The sequence below is a fragment of the Halichoerus grypus genome, chromosome 1, assembly GCF_964656455.1.
Source record: "Halichoerus grypus chromosome 1, mHalGry1.hap1.1, whole genome shotgun sequence".
Lineage (NCBI taxonomy): Eukaryota > Metazoa > Chordata > Mammalia > Carnivora > Phocidae > Halichoerus > Halichoerus grypus.
In genome coordinates this window covers 15,086,588-15,113,266 of record NC_135712.1, presented here as the reverse complement: position 1 = coordinate 15,113,266, position 26,679 = coordinate 15,086,588, and the positions used below count along the sequence as shown (strand labels likewise).

Genomic DNA, 26,679 nt, shown 5'->3' with positions numbered 1-26,679 from the left:
GGCAGTGCTTATGAACTTGAGCGCCAACGGTGACATATTTGTAGTAGTTTCCTGGAGCAAATGTTCCTCCCAGTTCTGGGACCAGCCAATTCCTTCTGTTTATTGCAAGAGTCATGGCTGACCAAAGCTCCCCTCCTTTCCATGTTCCCTTCCTTGCAGTGACCTCCACCATTCATTGCTTTAGTATTGGCTTCAGATTAGCTTTAGGAAGAATAGAGTTGCTAGATCCTAGACTAGCCACAAAATGCCTTTCTCTCTTACTCACAGAGGAATGCGGTTCTTCCTGGGAGTAGACTTCTTAGGTTGGGGATTTGCTCTCCCAGGCCTTTACTTAGTAATCCACCAGCTTCTAGGTTTGTGGTGGAAATATTGGATGCAAGTATGATTTTTTTTTTGTTACTGTTATTAAGTAATTTCTTATGGTTGGTGAAATCTTGCATACTTGGGTTTTTTGTTTGTTTGTTTTTGTTTTGTTTTGTTGTCACTTTAAGAATTTAACTACAAACTTTCTTTTTGGTTTTTCCAGGACCTCAATGAGCTCTTTCTATCTGCGAGTTTGAGCCTTTCATTTTAAACACTGATTTTTCATGTCAAAGGACTGCTCCTCCTCCCATCTGGTCTTTATTCTTCTCTCCAAATTTGCTCTTTAGGTCCTTGAATTTGTTCTCAGAGTCCTCTATTTTTCCTCATGAATTGCATCTTTTCCTCTGTTTGCTCTGTGTTATGAGCTTGTCTTCTACTTGGTCTTCCAAACATCCAATTCTTACTTCAGCATTGACTCCCCTCAACTCTCCGTTTCTTGCAGATTTTTTAAATGTGGAAACTATATTATTCAAGTAACAAGAAGCCTTTTAATCCTGCAATTGGATCTAGTTTAGGCTCTTATAGGTATTTGTTTGTTTGTGTAAGATGTCCTCTCTCTCCCAGCAGGTCTGTTTCCTCAAAGGTTGCCTGCCAGTTATGAGCATTCAGCCCACACTTCCTTCTGCTGGCTGTTGAACTCCGTACAGGATTCTAACATCTCTTTTCCTTGTGGAAGTTAAGTTGCCATAATCAGCCACAGCACACCGTAGTGTGGCAGGAGCGCTCATTGTTGGCTGGTGACCTAGTGACCTGAAAGTTGCCATCTCCCTGCTGGGGCCCTGCAAAGTCACCTCTGAGCTCCCAGCCCTCAGTATCCTCACTCTCCCAGGCCCCAGAATAAGAGGGAACCCAGTCCCTGTGTGGGCCTCCCATAGTTTTTCTGACCTCTGAAGTTATCCCCCTTGATGACACAGGAGTACAAATGTCTCCCTCCTCCTAGGACTATTTGTGAGGCAGGCAGAGCCTACAGGTCTCCCTTTGGCCCCCTCATCCCCAGCACAGAGCTTCAGGCCTGGCCTCGGGCCTCTGAACCAGTGATCCCTGCCTTCTCACTATTCTCAGCGTTGAATACTGCCCTGCTCTTTCCTCTTAGAATCTGGCAGAGCCTGAAGATCTGCAAGAAAGCAGGCCTGTGGGCTCTGCCTTTTGGCTGGGTCCCAGCTGCTGCCCTGCGCTGCACACGGAGGGAGTGGGGTCAGGGCTGGAAGGAGGGGTCGCAGGGATCCAGGCAGCTCTGGGAGTCCTTCTCAGGACAACAAAGAAGGCCTGGAGAATTTGAAATACAAGGCCTATGACAGGGGTCTAGAAAAATACAATATATTCCAAGGGAAAAAAAAAAAATGATGGATGTCAGAAACTAAGAAGCAGCAAATCCTGTAGAGTTTAAGACAGGGGAGAAAGGGAATAAAAGTGTAGCAAAAACTGATGGTGAGGTCTACCCTGGGGTCAGGGGGAAAGGGTGCTGTGACCAGGGAGGCATAGGGAGCCTAGGAGATGAGGTGGTGAGATTACACCTACTGTTCACAGAGTTTACTCTGGAAGGGATGCCTTTGGACAATATTGCAGTAGGAAGAACACAGGCTCTTGAATATATATATATATATATATATATATATATATATATATATATATACATACACACACACACACAAATACACAGGTATGTATATATGATGTTATATATAACATAATCTGAGACACAGTGTTCTCATGGTCTCATATGTAATTCACAGAATTGTTAGTTTGATATGGTAGAGAAAGAAAAGCACCAAGCACGTGGTAGGCATGCAGTGAAGGCTATAATTCTTGCTCTTGCCTCTTATTATTAGATCATAGATTCCTTGGAAACAAAAACATCCCTGAATCCCTGAAACTCAGCATGGTGCAGCCTAATGACTCTTCCAGCGGTGCATGAGAAAGTCCTTCTGAATACGGAATCCGTGGAAGGGGTTCCCGGTGGGGTAGCAGGTAATACAGTGAAAAACAAGGAGAAAAAAAAAAACAAAACCCAGCCCTAAGGTCAGGTTATAAAACCATGTCCTCTGTGTTCTTTCCATCACGTCACCTTGTTTCTCCATAAAACTACATTATAAAACAACATTATAAAATGTCCTCTTGTACATAATGTGCTACTAATCAAGTCATTTCCCAATTCCAGTGCTTCTCTTTCAAGATATTGAAGAAGCCCTTTGGCATGTGAATTATTCTAGTGTCTGGACATTGGCTTCGTAACTGTAATCATACTGGTTATATACCAGCGGACTGTGTGATACGGTTTGTCTCCCTCCCCATAGTTATCATCCACTAAGACATTTCTACCTCCTTTCTGGCAGTGGAGCATTCCTACAAGGATTAGGGGGGTGAGATGCATTTTAGGAAGAACTGAGATAGGATCGTGGTGGGGGGCTGGGGCAAGAAGATCCTGCTGGTCGTGACACAAGTCTGGAAGGCTTTTTCAACCAGGCAGGAAAGAGCTGAGGTGACAGGAAGTGTGGAAAGTTGGAGAAAGATTTCAGAGGTACTCAAGAGGTGGTGACAAAGAAAAACTAGCAGGGTTATAATTCTGTTGTAGAGAAAAGAAGGGGAAAATAAAAATTGAATTTGGGGCTTCCTGGAGAGCTTTCTAGGTGAAGAGGATGTTTGACCGGTATTTAGAAGATTGGATTACTTCTCCAAGGCACTCAGTTTTCCCTCCTTTCTGCTCTCATGAATGGTGCAACCCAAGGGGGCAAGCCTTCCTAGGATAAATTAGCACTTAGCTCTTGCAAAATCACCAACCCCAGAAAAACAGAACAAAACAAAAAACACTGAAAGTTTTCCCAACTAATACTAGTGAAGCAGGTCATTTCCACATACAAAGATTAGTTGATAAACTGAATGCTCCTGAAGAAAATCTACTTTCCCTGAAAAGAAAGAGCATGGGCTATGAAGTCAGATGGTTCTTTTCTTTCCCCTGCCTCTATTAGGTCATCACTGAACTGTCCCCATGTGTCCTCATCTGTGATGATCATTAGTGATATAATTCATATAAAGCAGTAGAGGTCCTAGCATATAATATGTGCCCCTAAAACATTAGCCACTAGTATTAATTAATGTTATTTCTCAGAAGTAGAAACTTCTTTAGCTATGGAAAGCTTTTATAGAAATGGCTTAATAGTAGCTTAATAGAAATGGCTTAAACATACATATTTATAGTATATAGATTTGTTGGACCCTACAGCACTATCTTAATAATTACAAATACAGTGTCCACATCAAATATTAGTGTATGGATGCAATGATTATAAGGAATAATGTTGTTAAATAATATGTAGTATTTTATATTCTCAAAAATTAATGCTGAATCTAACTTTATATTTAAAATGCGGCCTCTTTTTAAAATTGGAAAGCTAAAAATATCAGGATTTTAAAAACTCTTTACAAGTTAATAAACAAAAAAAGAAGAATGAAAAAAATATCAAATTTATATAAAAGGCACAATTTATTAATATAAAGGACATAAAGCACATACATATATATAGTCATTTAAGCTAGAAAAATATGGATACAAACTTTCAAAGTGAATTATCAGTTGCATCAGGTTTGGGGGAAACACAAAGATATAGTATTTCTCTATAACTTAGTAAGACTGAATAAAAAATGGAATAAGTAAAATATTTACTTTTGATGGGATTGAAATGACAATTTGAACTCAGTATCTACCGATATCTTAGGAGCAGATAGAGTATACAAAGAATAAATTGTTTTTGTTTTTTGGTAAGCAACTAAAAACTAAGACATATTATTGTCCTATCCTGTTATTTATATTAATAAAAACCCAAAGTCTATATTCAAATAGTTACGAAAATATTCACGTACATACATGATTTCTTGTCAAAATGTATCCTTCCCTGACCATAAAAACTTCAGAGGAAAAAAAAAATTCACTTTCCTGAAGTCTTTAATGTTTCTTAGACTATGGTTTTATCTTTCTTCTTAGTACAGCCCTGGAAAAGCAGTTTGAATGCAAAGCCCCTTGACAAAATATCTGCCTTTTAAAAGATGTTCATTTAATATACAAGAAAAGAAAGGCCTCTGGGGAAAGAGGATAAAGGAGTTAGGATTTCTAACTTCTAGGTTGAAAAACAAGATATCAGAAAGCCATTTAGTTTCCTTTACGCTGCTGATTAAAGCCTTCATTTTAACCTTCGTTATAAATCGAGCACGTTAATCACTAAGCTGTTTTTACACAATTAATATTAACGTTCTTCAATCTTTTCCCCGACTCTCCTGAAAAGCAATAGTTGGATTTTATTTATTCAGTGTATTGAATCAGTATTTCGTTTAAAATAGAACCCTGTAAGCCTGTCTCTATTTATGTGAGATATAAACATCATGCTGATCTACATACATAATGCTGTGTCATAGAGAAATCACAGCTGTAAAATAATACAGTCTTTAACAATGTCATTTTGAAGTAACTGGTGAAAGGAAAAGATGCATGAATCATTTTAGAAAACATATTACTGCACTTCCTAGAACAATCAAAGCACTGTGTGTAATATCTCATTCTGCGAAATAGCTTATAGAATCATAAATAGCCAATGCTCAGTTCCTGTAATTAATGTTAGGCAGTTAAGAATGGCAAATCAATGTTCCTTTGGGTTCCATTTTTAGAAAACAGTGGGCATTTCAGCCATTTGCTGGCTTTATCAGTAAAGTTAGAAACTAGACCCAACTACACATACTGACTTCTGGAGTACACGCTCGGTGACTTCTTTTCCATGTGATAGCTTTTCTGGGTTGTGTGATGGGAAGGGACAGAGTATCTGTAGCTTCGGCTCTTTTCACTGTAACAGGAAACACAGCAGAACAGTGCCCCTCCAGCGATCAGCACCAGCGCCGTGGTCCAGCCTATGTAGAGAGCATCTCCAAGCTCGTGCTTTTGGGCAGTCTCCACTATCGGGTTGTAGAACTCTCTGATGATGGAATTGGCAACCCAGCTCACCGGGATGAGCACCAGGGTGCCTGTGACGATGAAGATGATCCCAGCCGTTAGCAAGATGTGACCCTTCACTTTCTCGTCGTCCCCAGTGCACCTGGTGCATTTCATGCCCAGGACAGCGGTCATGAAAGCCAGGAAGGACAGCACAGAGGCAGCACACATCAGCCCTCTGGATGCCTGTAGGTCTGGAGAGAGAGCCAACAGGGAATCATAGACTTTGCATTGCATCCTGATGTTAGCTTGCCTCACGCAATTCATCCACAGTCCTTCCCAGAAGTTTTCAAAAACCACAATGTTGCTTCCGATGAAGGCAGACACTCTCCACTGAGGCATGATGGTGACAGCCAGTGTGCCCACCATGCCAACACCACCAAGCACCAGTCCAGCGATTTGCAGGGCGTAGGTAGCCATTGTCCTCCTGGATGGGTTTTATCCCACCAAACTCCTGAGCCGGTAGGAGCAAGTTTCTCTGTGCCTCGGGAGAGAACAGTTTTCCTGTAGTAATGAACTCAGAGCCCAGTGGTTTTTCAGAGCTGCTTTGCTACTTCTAGCTGGATTAAATCCAGTGTTGGCTGGCTGAAGTGCCACCCGCCCCCCCCCCAACATTGACTAGGACAGGTAAACTTACAAATCAGGTGGGGCAACTTTCTCAGCCAATAAGAGGGGGATGGTAACCCAGGTGTGTCTAAACCGACAAGAGATACTTGGAACGACTGGACCTGCACATAAACATTCTTTGTACTTCTCAGTTTTCCAAGAAGACAGCAATATGTTTACCTGCAGGCACAATTACGAGTGTTTGCACAATCATCAAGAAATGCACCAATCTCTTGCAACATCAAAGGTGTACTTTGTACAGGCAATTCTGAAACTCTTTATAAGAGCTTCTGTGACCAAGGCATAAAATAAAATAATCTGCCTAAGAAATTGGCTAGGACTGTCAGAATGCCAAAGTGAGAGGAGAGTAGGGTATTGATAGATTGCTCATACCTGGGAAACCACATTCTTTGGGACACATGTGATCCAAGTGGTTGATTTAATTGTGTCTACAATTTCAAAGCAAGCTTGACTGTGGTGAAATCAGGGAACTGATCACACCAAGGACAAAATAAGACGAAAGTAATTAAATATAAATGTTGTTCTCCATGGTACCAAACACATATTGTTCTCTATTGAGCCAGAAAAACTTGATTGGTACTTTCCTGATAATCTTGATTTATAAGAGAAACAGTCGCAGAAACAATAAATTAATCCATATGATTTTCTTACATAGCAAGCATGCGTGATAACAAGCAATGAAGTGATTTACAAATCTATCTTCTTTTGTGGCTCTATCTTTGCTGCTCTGTCTTCCTAGACTGGAGGAACTCGAATTCTGTAGATGGTACAAGAGTCCTGGGTCTATGTAATGGCTGATATTTCTATATGAAATATTTACAGGATAAGGTGACTGTGTTCTTGAATTGAATTGTATTACGTATTAACTAAACTGGTCTTTAATACCATGTCTGTAGGGGGAGATAGAAGCCCCTAAATGTAAAGCAATTTGGACTGTTTCTTCTCAAAATAATGATGCTGACAGTGGTAGTGCAGAAATAAACATGCATGTTGATTTGGGAAACTCCACTAGCAATTTTCCCCAGATATCCACTGGAGTGCCTTTCCTTTTCAAATCTTTTCAAATTTCGAGCTGTACTTTAATCTTATCTTTACATCATAAAAACAGTCTTTTCTTTACAATTTTACTTCTTCCCTGCTTCCTTGTACGACCTGAACTCTGAGTATGGGGGAAGGTGTTTCTTGCTCACTTATTAAACTTTAAAATTTTAATGGTTTCAGAAAATCTTGAGTAGTTCACAGAGGTTATGGAAACAAAAGTGGTACACGGTAGGGAGGGGAAGAGGAAGATGCCAGAGTGAACTGTCTTTGGAAAAACAAATAAAACAAAAGAAATGGATAGTAGTCCAAATTGTTAATTTATTAGAGGGGACAGGTTGAAAGTTAAGAAATTAACACTTGATATTTGCAATAATTTTCTCATTTGTTGCCTTGTTAAGGACTAAACTATAGGGTGTTCCTTATGCTGACAGAACTATCTAGCATTTTCTCCTTCAGGCTTGTATCAGTTACAGATTTGTGATGGAGAGGGAAATAGGTTGATCTTGGAAAAATAATCTGTCATCCACAGTAAAACAGTTGAAATCAAAACAGCAGATTATTTTTTATCTTTAATTGCCAATGTGGGAAAAGGAGTGGCATAGCTGGTTGAACCAATGACTAAATATAAATTACATAAATATTATACACACACATATACATACATATATATATATATACACACACATGTAGGGAATCAAATCAAAATTTCTTTTTTTATTTTTTTATTTTATTTTTATTTATTTTTTTTAAAGATTTTATTTATTTATTTGACAGAGAGAGACACAGCGAGAGAGGGAACACAAGCAGGGGGAGTGGGAGAGGGAGAAGCAGGCTTCCCGCAGAGCAGGGAGCCCATGCGGGGCTCGATCCCAGGACTCTGGGATCATGACCTGAGCCGAAGGCAGACGCTTAACGACTGAGCCACCCAGGCGCCCCCAAAATTTCTTTTTTTAAATTCACATGTGACATATTTTTAGGAGCTCTGTTAAGATATAGCTGAATATCCCCATAAAAATGGGAAAACTTGAGACAGGAACAGGAAATTACATACATGAGTGTGTCTGCCTTCATAGGAGCTGCTTCCCAGGCGCACACCAATGGACCCGTTGACTTCGCGTACTATCAAACCTCTCCTTCCTTAAGCATTGAGCTGAACCTGGACCTTACTTCACAAAAAATATTTTTCTCATTTCAAAAATATTAGTACTCTACCACTAAAATTGTCCTGGCCAGAAGATTAGGATCAGAATGAGAAACCAACCCTGGGTTCACATTAGAATAATTATAGAGGTAGCTTGTCCTAGCAGAAACTAGCCCAGGGCATCCAGGTAGGTTTCTTATCACACAGTGATCCAGCTAACCCCATGATATTTTGAAATAATTGTGCCCTAAAGGTCGTAGGAAATGAGAAAGACAGAGAAAAATGGTAATAACCAAGTTTGCTAGGGACAGAAAGGCCTAAATTCAGAGATTAAACAGTCAAGTTAACTGCTTACCTGCTTTTCTATAATATTATGTCTCTACGAAATGACTAACTTGCCTGCGAAATTCAGAAAGCAGTGATGGTTGGAGAATAAACACATTGATAACATTTTTGCTGTTCTTAAATTCAGAACTGCAGAGCAACGAACACAGATGGTTCTATAATCTGTACTTCCATTTCTATGGAAGAAGCAAAAGATACCAAGAAGCCGTGAAAGAAAAGCATGCTCATGTTGACCCACTGTATTCACTCCCTGGAGATCTCCCTTTTGTCTATATTATCAGAAGCATGATTTAAGTTTAGCAATTAAATTTACTAAATTAAATTCAGCCCTGATAACTACATAACACATGCAAATGCTTTCCCTTTATAAACGATAACACACAGTGTCACTGTCAGACTGCCCTTGGTTTTGTCATCCTTATTTCTACAGCAATTAATCTTTAACCAACAATTCTTTAGTCTGGGGTTTCTATTAATTCTTATCACTACTTGAAATAATCTTTGCTTCTGCCAATCAAGCAGTTGCCAATTTCTATTGTTTTCTGGATTTGCTTTTGTATTTATTTTTCTCTGTTGTGTTGACAGTTTCAACCTGTATTTATTTTTAATTATTTTTCACTGTTAATTAACTGTACTTGGCTGATCATCTTGTCCTGAGAAAACAAGTGAACATATCAATAGATCTCTTTGTATGTGGTTCCCAAAATAATATTGTGCATTGCTACATGTTCTTGAGCTATCACCCTATTTGTCCTTCATGATGACCAGCTATTCATGTTCTCTGTTCTCAAAGCCCTGTATCCATTAGCAGTTCCCTCCATATTTGCCCCCTCTATGGTTTATAGTTAATTGCTCTATGAACTCCTTCCTGTATACTAATTATCTAGTGTCTTAGTCACTTCAGGTTGCTTTAACAAAATACAATAGACTGGGAGCTTAAATAACAGAAATTAATTTTTCCCAGCTCTGGATGCTGGGAAGTCTGAGATCAGGGGACCAGCTGGTGGAGTTCTGGGGGGAGCCTTTTTTTTTTTTTTTCTGGTTTGCAAATGGCCATTTCCTTGCTCTTTCTGGCAGTGAAAGAGAGAAAGAGAGAGAGTTCCACATTCTCTTCTAATAAGGACACTAATCCCATCATGAGGGTGGAGCCCTCATCCATCTAAACCTAATCACTTCTCAATGACCCCCACCCCTAAAAACCACTGCATTAGGATTTAAAATGAGAATTTTGGGGGGAGACGAAGCTGCAATCCATGACATCTAGATACTAGCAAATCAGATTAATTAATCCACATCTGAAAGGTCTATTCTTAATGTCCCAGGAGTTTTCTTTATTACAGAACTCCCTCCCCAAGAAAACATAAATGTAAATAAAAAATAGACCGTGGGAATAATGATTACTGAAATGTTTTTATCTTTCTTCTACTTTCCACTGCATTTTTAAAAATGAAAATCTGAGTTGCTGAGAATTCTGACATATTTGAAGAAATAGGTCCATGTACTTTACCGAGCCTTGTCTATGTGATATCCCCACTAAAGGACTGGAAATCCAGGGAGATAATTCTTTTAAAAATTAAGTTATATACTGTGTAATTATTTTGTGTGGGAATTAATGAGTAATTTCTGTGGACAGAATTGAGATGAACTGCCCTAATTCTAATGAGCTGGGAAAACTTTTTCAAGGAGCTGGAATTTGCTAGTAATAATAACTAATGGGTATTAAATGTTGCCCGTGTCAAATATTCCTTATATGCACTACACCTTATGTTTAAAACATCCCTAGAAAGCACCCTTTCCTAATTGAATACATTAAAACAAAACAGAGACTACGCCTTTTTTAAAGCTACACAGCTTTTGGGGCGCCTGGGTGGCTCAGTCAGTTAAGCGGCTGCCTTCGGCTCAGGTCATGATCTCAGGGTCCTGGGATCGAGCCCCGCATCGGGCTCCCTGCTCGGCGGAGAGCCTGCTTCTCCCTTTCCCTCTGCCTGCCACTCTGCCTACTTGTGCTATCTCTCTGCCAAATAAATAAATTAAAAAAAAAAAATCTTTAAAGCTACACAGCTTTTACTTGCTGACTCCCCACAAATGGAGCCCAGATTTGGACCTAAAGCCTGAGTCTTTTCCTGTATGTCTAATATCTCCCCCCACAAAAAAGAAAATAACAACAACAACAACAACAAAACTAGAGAAAGAGAATGTCTATGACACAGGTGGTCAAAGTTAATGAAAACAATGGAATTTGTTCAACATGCTCTTTTTTCCTTCCTAGCATGTTGTTGAAAACTATAATGCCAAGCTTTGTGATTTTTTTTTCCAAATATCTGAGACACTGATGTTTGCATCCTATTTCTTTAGATACTCTATTCAGAGACATTTTTACTGGGGCAATCACACCACCATTATTCCTTATTATTTAGAGTTTCAGAGTCCCCTCAATGAAGTCGCCATTGGTACTCCTTTCTTACCAATCTCCCATTCTCATCTCCATCAATAACAGACTTGGTCATGGTATTAATTAATAATCTAACTGCCACTGAACGTATTTTTGGCTAAAATAAGAATTAAACAAAGTCAGTGCAATGAAGTGAACAGCCTCAGGTACCGGGGCCCTAGGCTTATTGTAATATAGGACAATTTCCCTTTTATGTTTTGCAGGGACTTATTAGTGGCCCACAAAGGTGTGACGTCATGGTCACCTTCATTAGTTCACTAGAATGCTCTTTTCAGTGACTCACTAACACCTCTTCTACCTTTGACCAAAAGCCAAAATAAACAGTTTTAAGTTGCATAAACTGCATTCCACACAGTTACTTGGGGAATTATTTGTGAAACAATTTTTTTTAAATCTCTTTATTTCATGTCATAATCCTTTCTGTTGAAATGTAAAGGATGATGTGCACCTTTTTAAGATTTTTTTTAAATTTATTTTTATTTTTTTACTTAAATTCAATTAGCCAACATATAGTACACCATTAGTTTCAGATGTAGTGTTCAATAATTCATCAGTTGTGTATAACACCCAGTGCTCATAACATCAAGTGCCCTCCTTAATGCCCATCACCCAGTTACCCCATTCCCCCTCCAGCAACCCTCAGTTTATGTGCACCTTTGAATGAGGAGAATGAAGGATCTATGACAGAATTTAGACACAAAGTCATCATCTCCCTTAAAAAAGGAAACACATTTGGGGCGCCTGGGTGGCTCAGTCGGTTAAGCGGCTGCCTTCGGCTCAGGTCATGATCCCAGGGTCCTGGGATTGAGCCCCACATCGGGCTCCCTGCTCGGCAGGAAGCCTGCTTCTCCCTCTCCCACTCCCCCTGCTTGTGTTCCCTCTCTCGCTGTGTCCCTCTCTGTCAAATAAATAAATAAAATCTTTAAAAAAAAAAAAAAAAAAAAGGAAACACATTTTTGGCCTGGTAGAGGCCTTAATTAGGACTGGAAATAATAACATCAGATAATGGATAGGGCCTAAAAGAGCACGTCTCATAATTTTATTTTGAACCCATAGCAATTTACATCAAGCTTAAGTCAGGTTACTTACAAAAAGGAAGAGAAAAGAAAAATGCACATAGGATAATATCATCAAAATGACTTCATATGCTTAATACAATATATTGTAAGAACTATTACTAACACCATTATGCTAATCATGAGAACTACCCAATAATTAAGTTATGTTAACAATTAAGATTATTAAGCGATACAATTAATTCTATGATGTGACCCTCCCAATCACCTTATTAGAACAGTATTATTATTGTATCAGTTTTACTGAGGAAACCAAGACTTACAGAGTTTAAATAACTCTCCCAAGGACTCATGATTAACAGGTAGAAAGTCCAGTGTAGGAAGTCAAGCCTTTAGGCACCTGAGGCCATGCTCTTTACCCACTATGTCATAGGTCTGGCTCTAACCCTAACTCATTGCTTGCAACGTTTTATAGCTTTATCTCTTGCTGTTCTCTGGAATAATGCTCAGCACATTGTGGTTTTCAACAGCATTTTGAATAGGACAAAGAAAAACCAGGTGTTTGTTTCCTATAGCAAAAGCCATTGTGCAATATGAGAAATCATAAGACAGAAATTTATGGGTGAAAAGGTCACATGCATAGAAAACACACACACACACACACACACACACACACACGACCTTATGAGCAAACAGTGAATATGGGAGCACAAAAATATGACTTCTCTTGTAAAGTTGGAGTTAACAGGACAGGGAAAAGTAATTAACCAGGCAAATAGAGCTAAGCCATGTTACTGATTAATTTACAAAACAATTAACTTTCCACTTAAAATTCAAATTAAGATTCTGTCTGCCTTAGGCAACCAGTGTTTGCAAATTTTAATAGGGTTAGACATTAAGTGCCTTACTTAAAACCAACTTCAGACCACACGAGTAAGAATATTATTGGAACAAGCAGTGCATGGCATTCTTGGTTTTCAGTTATTTCGAAAAAGACAGAAAATATTACAATATATTACAACATGCTGGACTTACTAATATCTCTTCAAGAAAATATGAGGAAGGGCGCCTGGGTGGCTCAGTCGTTAAGCTAGTGTCTGCCTTCGGCTCAGGTCATGATCTCAGGGTCCTGGAATCAGGCCCGCATCGGGCTCCCTGCTCAGCAGGAAGCCTGCTTCTCCCTCTCCCACTCCCCCTGCTTGTGTTCCCTCTCTCACTGTGTCTCTCTCTGTCAAATAAATAAATAAAATCTTTAAAAAAAAGAAAAGAAAATATGAGGAAAGGTAGAAGTTGTACAAATTCTCATCTCAAAACTTTATAGACATATTGTAATTCTTGCAAAATTTTCAAAATGATGTCTCAAAATATCTGCTGAACATTTCCAATTGTCCAACAAGTACACTATGTATAGGCACCAGGATAGACTCCAGGGATTGAGAAAATAGGTCATATCACTGTTCTTTATGATTTTATAGATGCACAGCACTCAGGGGGCCAGTGGGAGAAAGAGCTGCTGAGTCAATTAACTTTGTAATCTTAAACCAAATCATTAAAAATAATAATGTCATTCTATGATCTTACAGCTTTAAAAATACCAGATTTGTCTATTCCAGGATGATAAACAAAAGCTCATCCCCCAGTCCTTTATGCATATGTCATTTGGAGGGGCTTGCAAGGGCACTACCAAATATTTCTTTTGAGGATCTTTTGATAAAGCAACTGTGTGTTTTCATATTCTTATGGTGTTCTTGCAACCCTGCAGACCCTGGTCTCCTCAAGAGCAGGAGCCTTGCCCTGCTTTATATTCTTAATGTTCACCCTGAGCTCAGTCCATAAAAGACACTGGGTAATTAATTGTGTGCTGCACTGAGTCAGGGTTCTAAGTTTGGTGCTGATCTGGTCAGTAGCTCTTGCTTTGTTCCATGGTAAGACATTGCTCCAATGATCCAAACCATTCTTTTCACCTTAAAAGAACACACTGTTAACTGCACAGACAGATGAGAAGAGCAGCCCATCTTCATCCCCATAAAAAAGCAGCTCCAAGGCATTTGGTACCTTTTCGATGAAATCAAACAGCCCTAAAAGCACTTCCAGGAGCCTGTAAACGTTCAGTAGAGGCAAGTCAGCTGTCCCTGGTAGGCACAAAATCTCCTGGGTTCATTCAGCCTGCTATGTCTTGTCTTACCTCGCCTTCTCTCCGACCCTTGTTCTTGCCGTCTTCTTTAGGATTCCTACTCCAAGGACCTGTGTGTGATTATGGGACTGGCTTCTAGAAGTCTCTCTCAGACAGTTTCAGCTAGCCCTCTGGTCTTACACTCAGCCACAACATGTCACCTCATTCCTTTGTTACCAAACTGGTTGGTTGAACCTTCCAGGCCTCCCTCCAGGTCAAGAGCTTGGAACAGGAAAGGGTGTCTCTACTCAGCAGCCGAATGAAACATTAGACCCAAAACAGGTGTGAGTGGTCATCCGCCCACCTTGTCCTATAGATCAGGGGACCAAAAACTCCATGAAGGCAGGAGCCATCTCTGTTCTACCCACCCTTGTATCAAAGAACTCATATAGTTCCAGGAACATAGAAAGTGCTCAATATTGATTTACTATCACACAGAGAGTACTGAATTCTCTATGCCCCAGCTCTTGATATTTCCTTGGTGACTCTGTCTGGTAACTAGGATACTGCAACCAAGAGAACTACTTGTTGCTTATTTATGTATTTGTCTATTTTTTTATTGTTTGTTTTCTCCAATAGAATGTAAACACTACGGGCAAATGACTGTCTCATTCACTAATGTCATCGTCAACTACTAGAACATTGCCAGGTTCATAGTAAGAGCTCAGGAAATTGTTGATAAATAAAATGATTAAAGAAAAAGCTCTAAGAAGACAGAATTTTGTTAATCCCCTCCATGTACATTATATAACTTATTCAGACCTTCTCCGGTCAATACCTAAGCAGAAAAGAATCTAAAATAATACTCAGCTTTGGCTCTAGCAGCCTCTCATTATACCCTCTAGGAGGTCAAAATAGTGTCCCAGTGGACCCGTGTATTTTGCTTCAGCTTTTGTGAGGTTTCTTAAGTATTTTCTGCATATCCACTTCCATGTTCTTATTTATTCTACCTCCTTTCTCTCTCTTAAGTACACAAGTCTCCATTTTTCTACTGCTTACTATTATTAGTCTAATACTCCTCCAATAATTGTGGCAAATATTGGTGGACTGGGAACCGAGGCTGCCATTCTTGTTTAATATATAATTTCAATGTACTGGGGAATTATTGATTATAATTATTATTCTCTAAATATGCTAACAAAAATAGAAGAGAAGATACGATATAGAATATTAAGTAATTTATTAAAAATGAATACTCTTGTAACATGTATTTTTTTTTAATTTCAAAAGGAGACTGTATGTATATTTCATGCATTCTCTCATTAGAAAAGTAAAATGTATTCTCCTGCCACTACTTGGGAGTTGTTCTGATGTCTTTAGAAACTTTTGTTTTCTCTGACCATCTTTAAAGAGTTTATTTATTTGAGAGAGCGATAGTGAGAGGAGAAGTGCAGAGGGAGAGGGACAAGCAGCAGATCCCAATGCAGGGCTTGATCCCATGACCCCGAGATCATGACCTGAGCCGAAATCAAGAGTCTGACTCTCAACCAACTGAGCCACCCAGGCGCTCCTCTGATCATCTTTAAATTGGAATTCTTATGAGTTAATGATGTTGCCAGGAAGGGATTTCATTTAGAAAGAGCATTGAGCTACTTAAATAGCAATCTCAATGGCCTCAGCCTACCTTTATCAATTTGCCTTGTTCTGACTTACTCTGAACTCAGAAAGGAAAGAGCATGAATGTCCACTACAGATGAGTTAATGATAAGGCCATCAGTGAGCTGTCATTAAAGACTTACTTGGGCTTCCAGTGAACAGACTAAACTGTAACCTTGAAACAATGATTTCATTTGAAAATAATTAGAAATTTGCATGGATCACCATTTCTGTGTGTGTGTTTCCTTTACCTTTCAGTCAATTTTGTTTCAAATTATATGCTATTTTGAACAACTATTTTTAGAATTAACAAAACATTAAACATTACTAGGAGAAAATTAACATTATTTAAATATGCTTTTGGCATCTTGTATTGTGGATGGTGGCTCTCTCAGGGGTAGTAACCCAGATGTGTGTATATGTATATGGGTAGGGACATAAAGGAATGACTTTCAGATTCTACTTTACTCTACATTGGTTGAGTTCTGTACATGAAAAGATGTCTATGTAACACACAAAAAAGTACAATTTTGAATGTAACATCTATTTAAATGCAAATATAATTCTTACCACTCACTTGAGATTAGATGCCATTTAAGTAACATTTGTTGATCTTCTAGCACATGCTAGAAAAATTATATATACTATTGTAATTGAATTAGGCCATTCCTTAATTTGGAAATGGGAAATTCCCCTTTGGCCCAGATTCTAGCGCGTGCACACACACACACACACACACACACGATCTCCTGGTCACGCAAATTTCACAAAGGAAAAGACATTCTTTTCTCTTCACAGAGCAATTCACAGATGACTCTCTGAAATCATGGTGGGGAACCTCAGAATAGAACAGACTTACAGCGAACAGACTTATTTCGTGAATAGACCTACTCGTACAGTGATTAGACTAGAAGACAAAGGCAGTAGCATATCTGAATTTTGATACCCCCAAGCTCTGATCTCACAGACCATTGACTAACTTTATATCTTACCACAGCTCACTCATCGACGCACTTGTTATGTTCTGTGGCCACACCTTATCACTTTTGACTCTAGGCTTGAAACCCCAGTTACAATGAGTCCTGAGTGTCAGACATTGGTCATAAGAGAAAACATAAAATCAATCCACAAAGTTCAATTCTGGAAAAATTATCAAGTCCATTTTTTATCTACAGAGAAAGTTTCCTGTTGTAAACACTCCCAGTAATGAATAGCCTGACTCATTTTCAGTCCTTCACTTGTTTATCCCTTTGTGAGGTCAGCAGTATCAGTTCTCCAGTGACTACAGGACCGACAAGGTCCTAAGCATTGAAGACCAAACCATGAAGAAGGCACAGTCCCTGCCTCAAGGAGCCTATGGGCTACTTAGAAGAGAACAGTTGCTGTTAGCAATTACAACCACCCCTCCAGTCAGTTGTGAAATCATAGGACTTATCACATGGTGTCTCAAATGCCTGCAGGGCCCAGGGCGAGAGTAAAAAAGAATGAAGCCGGACAACTGAGGACAGTGCATCCTCTCCTAGTGAAGCAAAAGCTAGGTCCAGCTGATGTTTGGCACATGGGAGTGCACCCTAGTGTTCCTAGTGGTCTCCATTCTCATGAAGTCAGAAATCTGGGTTTTTTAATGGAACTCTCCAATTTCCAACATTGCCAGTAGTGTGGGTGCTGAACAAAACATATGGAACAAATTCGGCTCAAAGTTTGCCAGTTTCTCACCACTTGTCAAGACCCAGTGCCCCCTGGGTATCAATTGCCATCAAGAAAGTTCCTTCCTTGAGTGGTCACTGGCCCCACCTATGTTTCAGTTTCTCCGTCAACACCAGGAAAGCAGAACCAGCTCGTTGCTTCCATGGAATATTACAAGAATTAATGGCCCTGTGAAGGACTTAGATCTTGGATAAACTGTACAAACAAACATTGTGATCTCTGATATTATATTTCACCTGGAAGAGTTGCACTGGTTGTCTCAAATCATGGTAGTCCAGTTCTGCATGTTGCACAAACACAGTAGAGGACAAAGTAGTTAGAGCCACTTAATATCAACTTCTAGATCTTTCCTTAAGTAAACTTTCAATTTATTTATTTGTAAACTACCTAGAGCAGTTTTAAAGGCTCCCAAAGGAAATGTAATTCTGCTTTCAAAAACAGTCTTCATTTTCAAAGGTAACCTTAATAATTTACGAGCTGCTTATATTAGTTTTTCCACATCAAAGAAATTGCGGGGATGTGAAGTGCTATTAAAATATTAGAAAAGGGGATGGGCCGGTATGTGCTCAAATTCTCTTATGGTACACAGTATACCAAGATTTCCACTCTCCAAAGGGCACCAGTTTGCCTGGTGGAGAGATAACAATGGATTAGAACCCCTCTGCTGACCTTTCCACCGATTGATGATCCCTGAAACAAAAAAGTGGATAGAATGAAACTGGTTTCTGTAGATACACCTTTTCCCCAACAGAAATTCTGTTTTGATAATATCGTTGCTCAGACAAAAAACTATATTTACCTGTGGCAATGTATTGTGTGCTTTCTGTTGTTTTTCTGGTTCTGCCAGTGCTTGGGAAACAGAGGTCAATGTCACGTGTTGTTTAGGCTGGTAGCATGAGGTATGCTCTGTTACTCAGCTTCATCTTCGCTGTACTTCTTTGAGTAGTACACAACGGCCTGTGACAGACACAAATTCCAAAAAGATCCAGATTGTCCAGTGTTGAACAGGAAAAATTAGCATATGTCAGATAAATAACACAATCCAATCAGATTCATCATCCAGTGACTTTTTTTGTGTTCTCTCAAATATGTATGAGGGCAATAAATTAATCTAGATCTCCTTCCCCTCAGGAAATGTCACTGGACAGGTTTGGAGGTAATTAAATCCGGCTAACTATGTATCTGACTCCAGTGGGTTGCTGGGGCCTCTGCCCTTACTGGAAACAATTGTGTCCATCACTAAAGTTATACCATAAGTGTGAATAGAAGATGTCCACTCTTGGATCAGACAAACACAGGCTTCTTAAGCATTCAATTCAGAGCACTACGTAGCATTGTTCCCTGATATGTATCAACTCAAGAAATAGATACTCTTACCCAAGTGCAAGAAATGTCAAATCCTGAGAAGATGTTGGTCCTATGAGAACTTATATACTATATAACTTCTTTCACCTTATGCTAACATGATGTTGGTATTAGTCACCCATTTGAAAAAACAAAAATACAAACCAAACAACAACAAACAAAACAAAACAAACCAAAACAAAAAAACACTGTGCTAGAGACCAAAAAAAAAAAAAAAAATCTTAAGCTTTTCTAGTGGCATTTGTCACATGGCTCAAGATACGAAATACCCAGTCTTGGAAATTACTTAACTTGCCACCACTGTATAAACATTAAGATAATTCAAAACTCACATGGCAACTTTGAAGCACAGATAATAGAAAGGAATTTTTTTTTGTTTTCTCCTACAATAAAATTGCACAGTATAATAAGATTGTTACATATACTATCTAGGCTAGGATTGGATGTATTCAAAATAAAATTATTCTCACAGGACTGATTTATTTCACAGTTGCCATATGGTCATGATGACCACCAAAGGGGCAATATGAACTCAGAGATAAAAGAATATACTGGGATTAAATAAGCTGAGATTCATGTACTCAACACTGACTATCCTGGCGGTGTTGGAAAAGTAATGCAGGCTTATGTTTTCATTCCCAAAACACAAAACACAGACCTAAATGTTTTGAGGTATTTGGTTATGAGTTCATCAAACTACCAGGTGTATTATCATTACTCTTTTTTTTAATGACCCTGAAGAATAATTAAAATGCATAACCCAATTAATATTCAAATATATGTGTTCTCTATAAAATTGTGCCTCGGATAACACCGTGATTTGTGTCTGGTAATGCAGGTGTAGAATTGATGAGTTTTAGCTCCAGAGAAAAGGCTGCAGCCTACTGAAAAATCACAGGGTCTTCTTGGAACCCAAGGGCATTTCCTTAAGAAACTCCACTGCTATTGTAATCAATGTTTCTAAATGACATAAAATGAAATTTGAAGTGTCACGGTCTTCTTTCTGGTACTTAAACCAATTTTTAAAAGGGCTAAATGTAAATGAGGCTGAATGGCAAAGGTGTTTTGTGTATATGGAGGGTCAACCACAGAGTGGGGATGAGGAGGGTATCAGTAACTTAGAACACTTAGGACTATTGAAACCTACAATTTGCCAGATGCTTTGAAAGAATTAGTCTTAATCCTTGTGACATCTCTCCAAAGTAGATATATTGCCTCCACAGAGATTTAACTATACAACGAAATGGACTCTACATGGCAGAGTGGAACACCGACTTGACTCTCTCTTCCCCCAAAAGTCCATACTCTCTCTACTTCAGTACACTCAGTCTTCAACCTCAGTTCATTATAAAAAAGCAACCTGAGTAGAATGTTTCCTTAAAGGAATGTTACACATTCAACTCAATGTCGCAATATCAATGTCTTAAAGAATAAAAAAATTAAATTTACCTTTAAAAAGTATTAAAAATTGCCTAAAAGTATCTGAGTTTTAGATTATGGTCAAATTTGAAGGGGGAAAAATCTGTTGGTGCAGTGAAATATAAAAAAAAGATATAAACATGGAGAGAAATGGGGAGAAAATGGGACTCTGAGCATAGAGATCACAAAATTATAGACAGGAGAGTGGAATCAGCATAGAGGTAGAGGGAAAGAACAGGGAGGCACACATAGACCATAGACCGGAAGAAGGCATGATGGAGTTTCCGCACCACCAGCCAGTCCTGCTGTAATGTGCCATGATGTATTGAAAAGGTTGACGTGTGAAAAATTATATTCTCCACACTGCTTTTCTGGTTATTCTGGATTATTTAGATTGCAAAAATTGAATGAACTTATGTGAAACGTGTTCGGACACCAGGTTACATACGAAGAGAGTGGATGGTTGCTGCATATCCTTTTCGTTGGCAGTGACAGAGGAGATATGCTTCTGGAAATACGTTTGTAGTGGTGACTAGCTAACATGGAAAGAAGCTTCTAGATACTTCAAATTTCACATCCTGACTGAGGTGGTACCTCCCATGGTGGCTCAAATTTGCTCTGTGGTTTGGGGGCTCATTCCTAAAGTCTCAGGCTATAGTTTGTGTGGTCACTCTTCACAACAATTCTGTGAGTGGACACTTTCTGTAGAACCACTCCTCTGTGGACTAACTGGCAGGAATTTGTGGGCCTCGGTCGTGGATTCTGACTAATACAGAAGGAGAGAGTTGAGCTGGGTGGAACAAAAAGCGGAGAGATTCCTTAGTTTTCAATACCAGTGTTGTTGAATGGACTGGGGGCTTCCTTCCCACTCAAATTTGGAATGTTGACTGATGAATCTCTGTTTATGGGGGCTCTTTTTTTGGTCTTTAAACTTTTTGTGGGCGCAGTTGGAATGTAATAATACTCATATCCTATCGGCGGACAAATTCATTAGGACCCATCAATGACATCTACATCTTAGTCACATAAAATCAAATCAGTGTGCCGAAGTTCCTGACTCCTGGTGGACATTTAAATACCAGTAATAGCTTTCATTTTGTTTGTTATGTTTTTAAAGATCATTATGAAATCAACTGGTGGTTTAACTAGGAACAGACTATCAGAAAAGGGCATGGTCGAGAATAGCATGCCAATTTGAATTCATAGTCAGTTAAAATAAGTAAGAAAGAACTAAGTGCAGTGAGAGGCAGAAACAGAGTTTGTGCCAGCCCACATGAGGTGGAGAGAAGAAGAATGGCTTTCACCAATATGTCAAGAAATAGAAATATATCAGAGGAAATAGGTCCATTAACAAATGACTGGATAAAGTGAATGGGACATGTGATATATATATATATATATATATTTTTTTTTTTTCAGGTACAACAGCAGGTTCTTTTATGATTCCTCAAAGCACCACACATGGTGGGAGCAGAGACAGGAGAAAATGTAAACATTGGGTTCCATCCCCTGGAGCTCAAGGGAAGACCCCTTTCCTAGATGGGGGCTAGAGGGGAAACAAGGTAAAAGGTGGGGACCCTGGTGAGACAAAGCAGGAGAGGCCTGAGAATACATGGGAAGGTGGGTGAAGAGGAAAGAGAGCAAGGAAGATGGTGGGTGGGGAGAGGGGTGACATTTCCTGTTCCAGTGCATGTCCCCTTAAATAAATGAGTGCAAGAACATTGTGGAAGGAGAACTAAAGGACAGAAGATAGAGCGAACACTCCCTCCCTGGACCCACCAGGTCCTCTGCACATAATTACAACACAGAGATGTCCAGAAGTAGAGCGAGGAGAGCCTTGGCCCCCAGGCAGGAAGAGGGGGAGACCAGCAGAGCTGAAGAAGGGAAAAAGGAACCCAGCTCCACTCATGGATAAGGGAAGTAACTGGTGTAAGAATCTGAAAACTGCTGACTCCCATCGCCAAGTCACCCCTGAGGTGACAAAAGGCCAATCAGGACTGCACTTGGGAAGGACCCCAGAAGGAATTGGGGCAAGAGTGACAGAAACCCCAGCTGGGCCCAACTGTAGGTGAGGGGCTCGAGATTTGTTCATGGCTGCCCCAAGGCAAGGCAGGTGTCCCGTGCACTCAGTGTCCCAGCTGTGTAGGGATCAGCAGCTGACAAGGAGATGGGGAACCAAACTGTTTTCCCCAGAAAGAGTGACAGCCTGCCCATATATACATATATATATATGGTAAACAGGGTAATTACTACAGGTCCATTAAGAAAAAAGAAAGAAAGCTGAAGAATGCACTGAGGTTAAGGACTGAGAAGAGCTGCTCTCCCCAAGAGAGATGGAAAAGGAAGAATCTAAGGTCTAAAGAAATGCTCATTAAGAAACAACCCCCCCCCCAAAAAAAAGGATTTCCATGTCTGAAATCACAAGTTTCTTAGAAGTAACAATTTCAGGTGCTCAGTCACTTCATGGGAGGGAATCAAAGTAGATCTCAAATGGAAAAATCAAGATCATGTGGAAGCCACCCAAGTCCCTGGCCATTCACCAACTGTGATAATGGCTTCTGATATGGGGGAGGATTTACCTCTGGGAACATTAAGCAATAAGAAACAGAGCAAGAGCAATATTCCACCCATGGACTGATACAGACACAGTACAAGTCAATAGGCCTTGAAAGTGGGTTAATATGCCATAGAATTTGGCTTTATGGTTTTATGGTGTGTGAATACCTTTAATTATAGAGAGACTGCTAGTGGTGGGGAGGGTGGGGAATGAGGAAAGGAGCACGATGTTCACCAAGGGGCACACCTCTCAGCTTAGGACCTCGAGTGACTATATGACTCTTCCCAGAGGTGGTTCCTTGGGTGCAATCTTAAGCATTGTTACCCCTGTGTAAGCCAGACAATACTGGTGTGATTTCACACTGAAATTCAACTTGCTTTTCCGAAGAAGATAGTTAATAACTTGATGTTTAAATTGTCACTCTGTGTAAATGGGAAGATGATGTTATTCTCGCTTCCCAGCAGGAAGGAGACGTTTCCCAGCAAAGGGTCTTTATCTCAGCCATGTTCTCCCTCACAGGGAGCAGATGGATATTGATTCCCATAGAGAATGTTGAAACAGTAAGCCCAGTTGAGATTGTCATGTCACAATCTTTGGCAAAGTGAGAGTTTTTCAGAGATATTAGGAAGGAGAGTCATTTTATATCTTCTATCTCCCAATTAATAAAGAGGTGAGTAAATATATAAGCCAAGACCAAAATTTAGCAATAAGGATCTCAAGAATAGTGACCGAAACTCCTAAGTGATTAAGTAACACAGGAACAATGTAGGATTCAGCCTAGGGAAGATTTGCTTAATCACACCTGCTATGGACTCTTGCCAGTTCCTTATGGAAGAAGGAAGAAGGATTCCATGCTCCTCTAGGAATCCTTTACAGAGTTTTATCCTATATGGATATGTAAAATATACGCAGGTTTTATTGCAGGCAGAAATACAGTAAACCAACATTTGACTCAGTAGTATTGAGGCTCCATGCCATCATCAAAACTCTCAAATAACTCCCATCATTTAAAAAAAAGAGAATCAGAGATTGTTATAAAATTAGTAGTATGTATTTGGTTTAGCCAGGTAGAGTCATCAGATTTGTTAGAGAATACTATAATGTCAATAGGAGACACCCTCAGAGTTTAAATGCCTGATAGATATCCTACTAAGAGTTTATTCCATTTGCTCATTCTCTTAACTGCTACCTGCAGAGAAGACAAATTGATATTTTCATTTAAGTGATTCCAGATGAGTAAGGCCCATTAAAAAATAACTCACTGATTGGCATATATCTGCAAATCTACAGATTTTCACACATTCATCTGTAACATACACTAACCCTGCCAGATCTTTCCAAATCTGAAAAAAAAAATATATATATATATATATATATATATATAATTTATGTAATAATTTTAAGCTAAAAAAATGGGCTATAGCAGTGAATTGCTTAATTACTATTTTCACTTTGCTAACGCTGTCCTCAGCATGAAGACTATTGCATTCAATAAAATTGTAGTGAACATTTATTGCCCTTTGATCTTCTGGCTAAGAGATAAATACATGAATAAACACATGAATAATTTATGTATGCATTTATCGAACTTATGTTTACTCAAAAATTTGCTGTTTGCTGGCTCACTGAAAATACTGTACTGCTTTGGGTAACCCCAACTATTTGTAAGTAACCCTGTCGATTTGGGATGGACAATATGTGTCATCCATGGTAGCACTTTCCCTTCCTGCACCCACAGAATTTGTTGCCAAATGATCGTATTTACTGACCCCAGATTTGGCCTCTGAATCCTTTTCAAAATAATTCTCTGGGCAGGAGTTGCTTTGGGTTCTAAAATCTAATTGCCATCACTGATCTAAATATTTGATGCAAAGCAGTGATGGTTGGGAACTGCCTTTCATGGTTAGCTGGTCCCAATGTAGTTTAGGTTGGAGGAAATGCCTGGCAGTTCTGCTCCTTAATGGAGAGCAGAACTAGGCAGATACCAAAGAGGGTATCTGTTAGGATATGCCCAAGAATTCCAGACTTCAGCCCTGAAAAGCAGATTGAGTTGTATCTAATAAAGTAATGAACCAATTTGGTTTTTAATCTTAACGCTGCCCTGAGGATCTGCAACATCACCATCCCCATAACTCATGGGTATCGGTATCTCTTGTCATAACTGTTGTTATGTAAAAAAGCCTGTTCTCACTTTGCCATACTGATCATTTTGCATTCTTTACTTCTCAAACTATCACAAGAAAATGGGTATCGGTTACTTCTAGTTATTTGGATGGTTGTTATCTTTAACCTATGTCTAGTTTGATCGATTTTGTCATGTTTGAATATTAGAAGATACTGTGTTTAATGACCAAAGAATCACAAATCTCACCTGCTAGGGTTAAAGGATTCATCTGTTCCCAAGACATTCTGTCCTCAAACACAGGAGAGCTGGCCTACCATCATTAAACGGATCTTAAGGAACAGAGTGCTTATAAGGTTAGGTCACCTGGCCCTGCTTCATTTGCCATATTTAAGCATATTAAAACCAAACCAAAAAGAAGGCAAAAACATTAATCCAGTTTTAATTAATGGTTGCTAAAAACTAAGTTAGCCAAGTTATGTTCCTATTAGCTTGTTTCTAGAGCCCATTATGTTAAATCACATTTTTAAAATGATAAATTGCACTTAGAAGTTGTGTAAGAAAGAGAGGCAAGTAGGGCCGATGATTCTAACTTATAACCTATGACTACTATACTTGGTTTCTTATGCTTCTTGCCCACTTTATTAAAAAATAAATAAAAATTCGGTCTTGCCCATAGCTAAAACATTCCATGTTGAAGTAGTTAGGGATTAATCAACATTAGTTCATGCACAAGGCACTTTGTTTTTCTACTTGACAACATTGAAGTCCTGCATAGCCATCTCTTTTTTTTTTCCTTTTTTAAGCCAGGTACTTAATTACGTCCTTATAGTTATTTATCCTTGTCAATTTATATCAAAACCACATGGCTACAGAGATTTTTCCTTGATTTTTAAAGAGTGGTAGAATAGAATCAATTCATGAGCTAGCAGCCTGCTGAGTGGCCTTTCACATCCTAACACATAATTAATGTCAAACAACTGTTTCTGACCTGAAATGTGACTTTGGTGTATGAGTCAACCAAGTTTGCTCATGGAAACAGATTAGCAAGGTTACTGAAAAATCACTCATCCTTCAGGTCCTTCGAATGGGTATGTTTTTCTGAGCTCATTAAATTGCCTAAACCAAAACCAGGAGTCAGATGCGCAATCGACTGAGCCACCCAGGTGCGCCGCCAACACTGTATTTCTTCTGCGGAAAACTGTTTTGTTCATATCTGTGGTGCTGACAGGAGTTAGGACCTAACTTTGAATCAGCGGGCTGAGGGGGGGCCCGTGGGGAAGGAGAGCTGGCTACTGCAACAGCTTTCTTGAGTTCATGTGCTTTGGAGCCCAAAGGGATAGACAGCAAAAGAGATTCCTGAAGGGCAGAGCATCAGGACTCTGGAACCTTCATTTTGTTGTTGGCCTTACTGCTTTGTGATTCCTATTTGATCACTCTCTCTCTTTCTCTGTCTCTCTCTCACACACACACTTTGTTCTTAGTTGTTTGTTGTTGTTGTTCTTAGTTGTTCAGAGGGAATACTAAGATACTGCCTGTCTATGCTTAGGGGTTGTGTGTGTGTGTGCGTGTGTGTGTGTGTGTGCACGCGCGCACGCATGTGTATGCACTATGGACTTGCTTCTATTTGAAGGAAGTTGACTCAAGATTATGGAGGTATCCTTAAGAAAACCTGAATTCCATTCTGCAGCCAGACAGGGAGGATGATATTTGGTAGACTAGAATTTCTAGAGCCTAGGGGGACTCCCAGACCATTGAAATGTAGGCTTGAAAGAGATAT

At 39.4% G+C, this 26,679-nt stretch overlaps 1 protein-coding gene and 1 long non-coding RNA gene across 3 annotated transcripts in view; one reads left to right on the top strand and one right to left on the bottom strand.

Annotated features, from left to right (window-relative positions):
• LOC144379686 (uncharacterized) overlaps positions 1-26,679 on the top strand; it is a 76,609-nt gene that overhangs the window by 32,268 nt on the left and 17,662 nt on the right. The window contains exon 3 of one of the 2 annotated variants that reach the window (XR_013443029.1): positions 2,193-2,331. The exons of the other annotated variant lie outside the window; for it this stretch is intronic. This is a non-coding gene — a long non-coding RNA (uncharacterized LOC144379686). The remainder of the gene's footprint in view (positions 1-2,192; positions 2,332-26,679) is intronic. 2 annotated transcript variants of the gene reach the window in all.
• On the bottom strand, positions 3,826-6,093 carry CLDN8 (claudin 8). Its single transcript, XM_036087403.2, has one exon. The coding sequence runs from the start codon at positions 5,756-5,758 to the stop codon at positions 5,081-5,083; it is 678 nt and encodes a 225-aa protein (XP_035943296.1). The 5' UTR covers positions 5,759-6,093; the 3' UTR covers positions 3,826-5,080.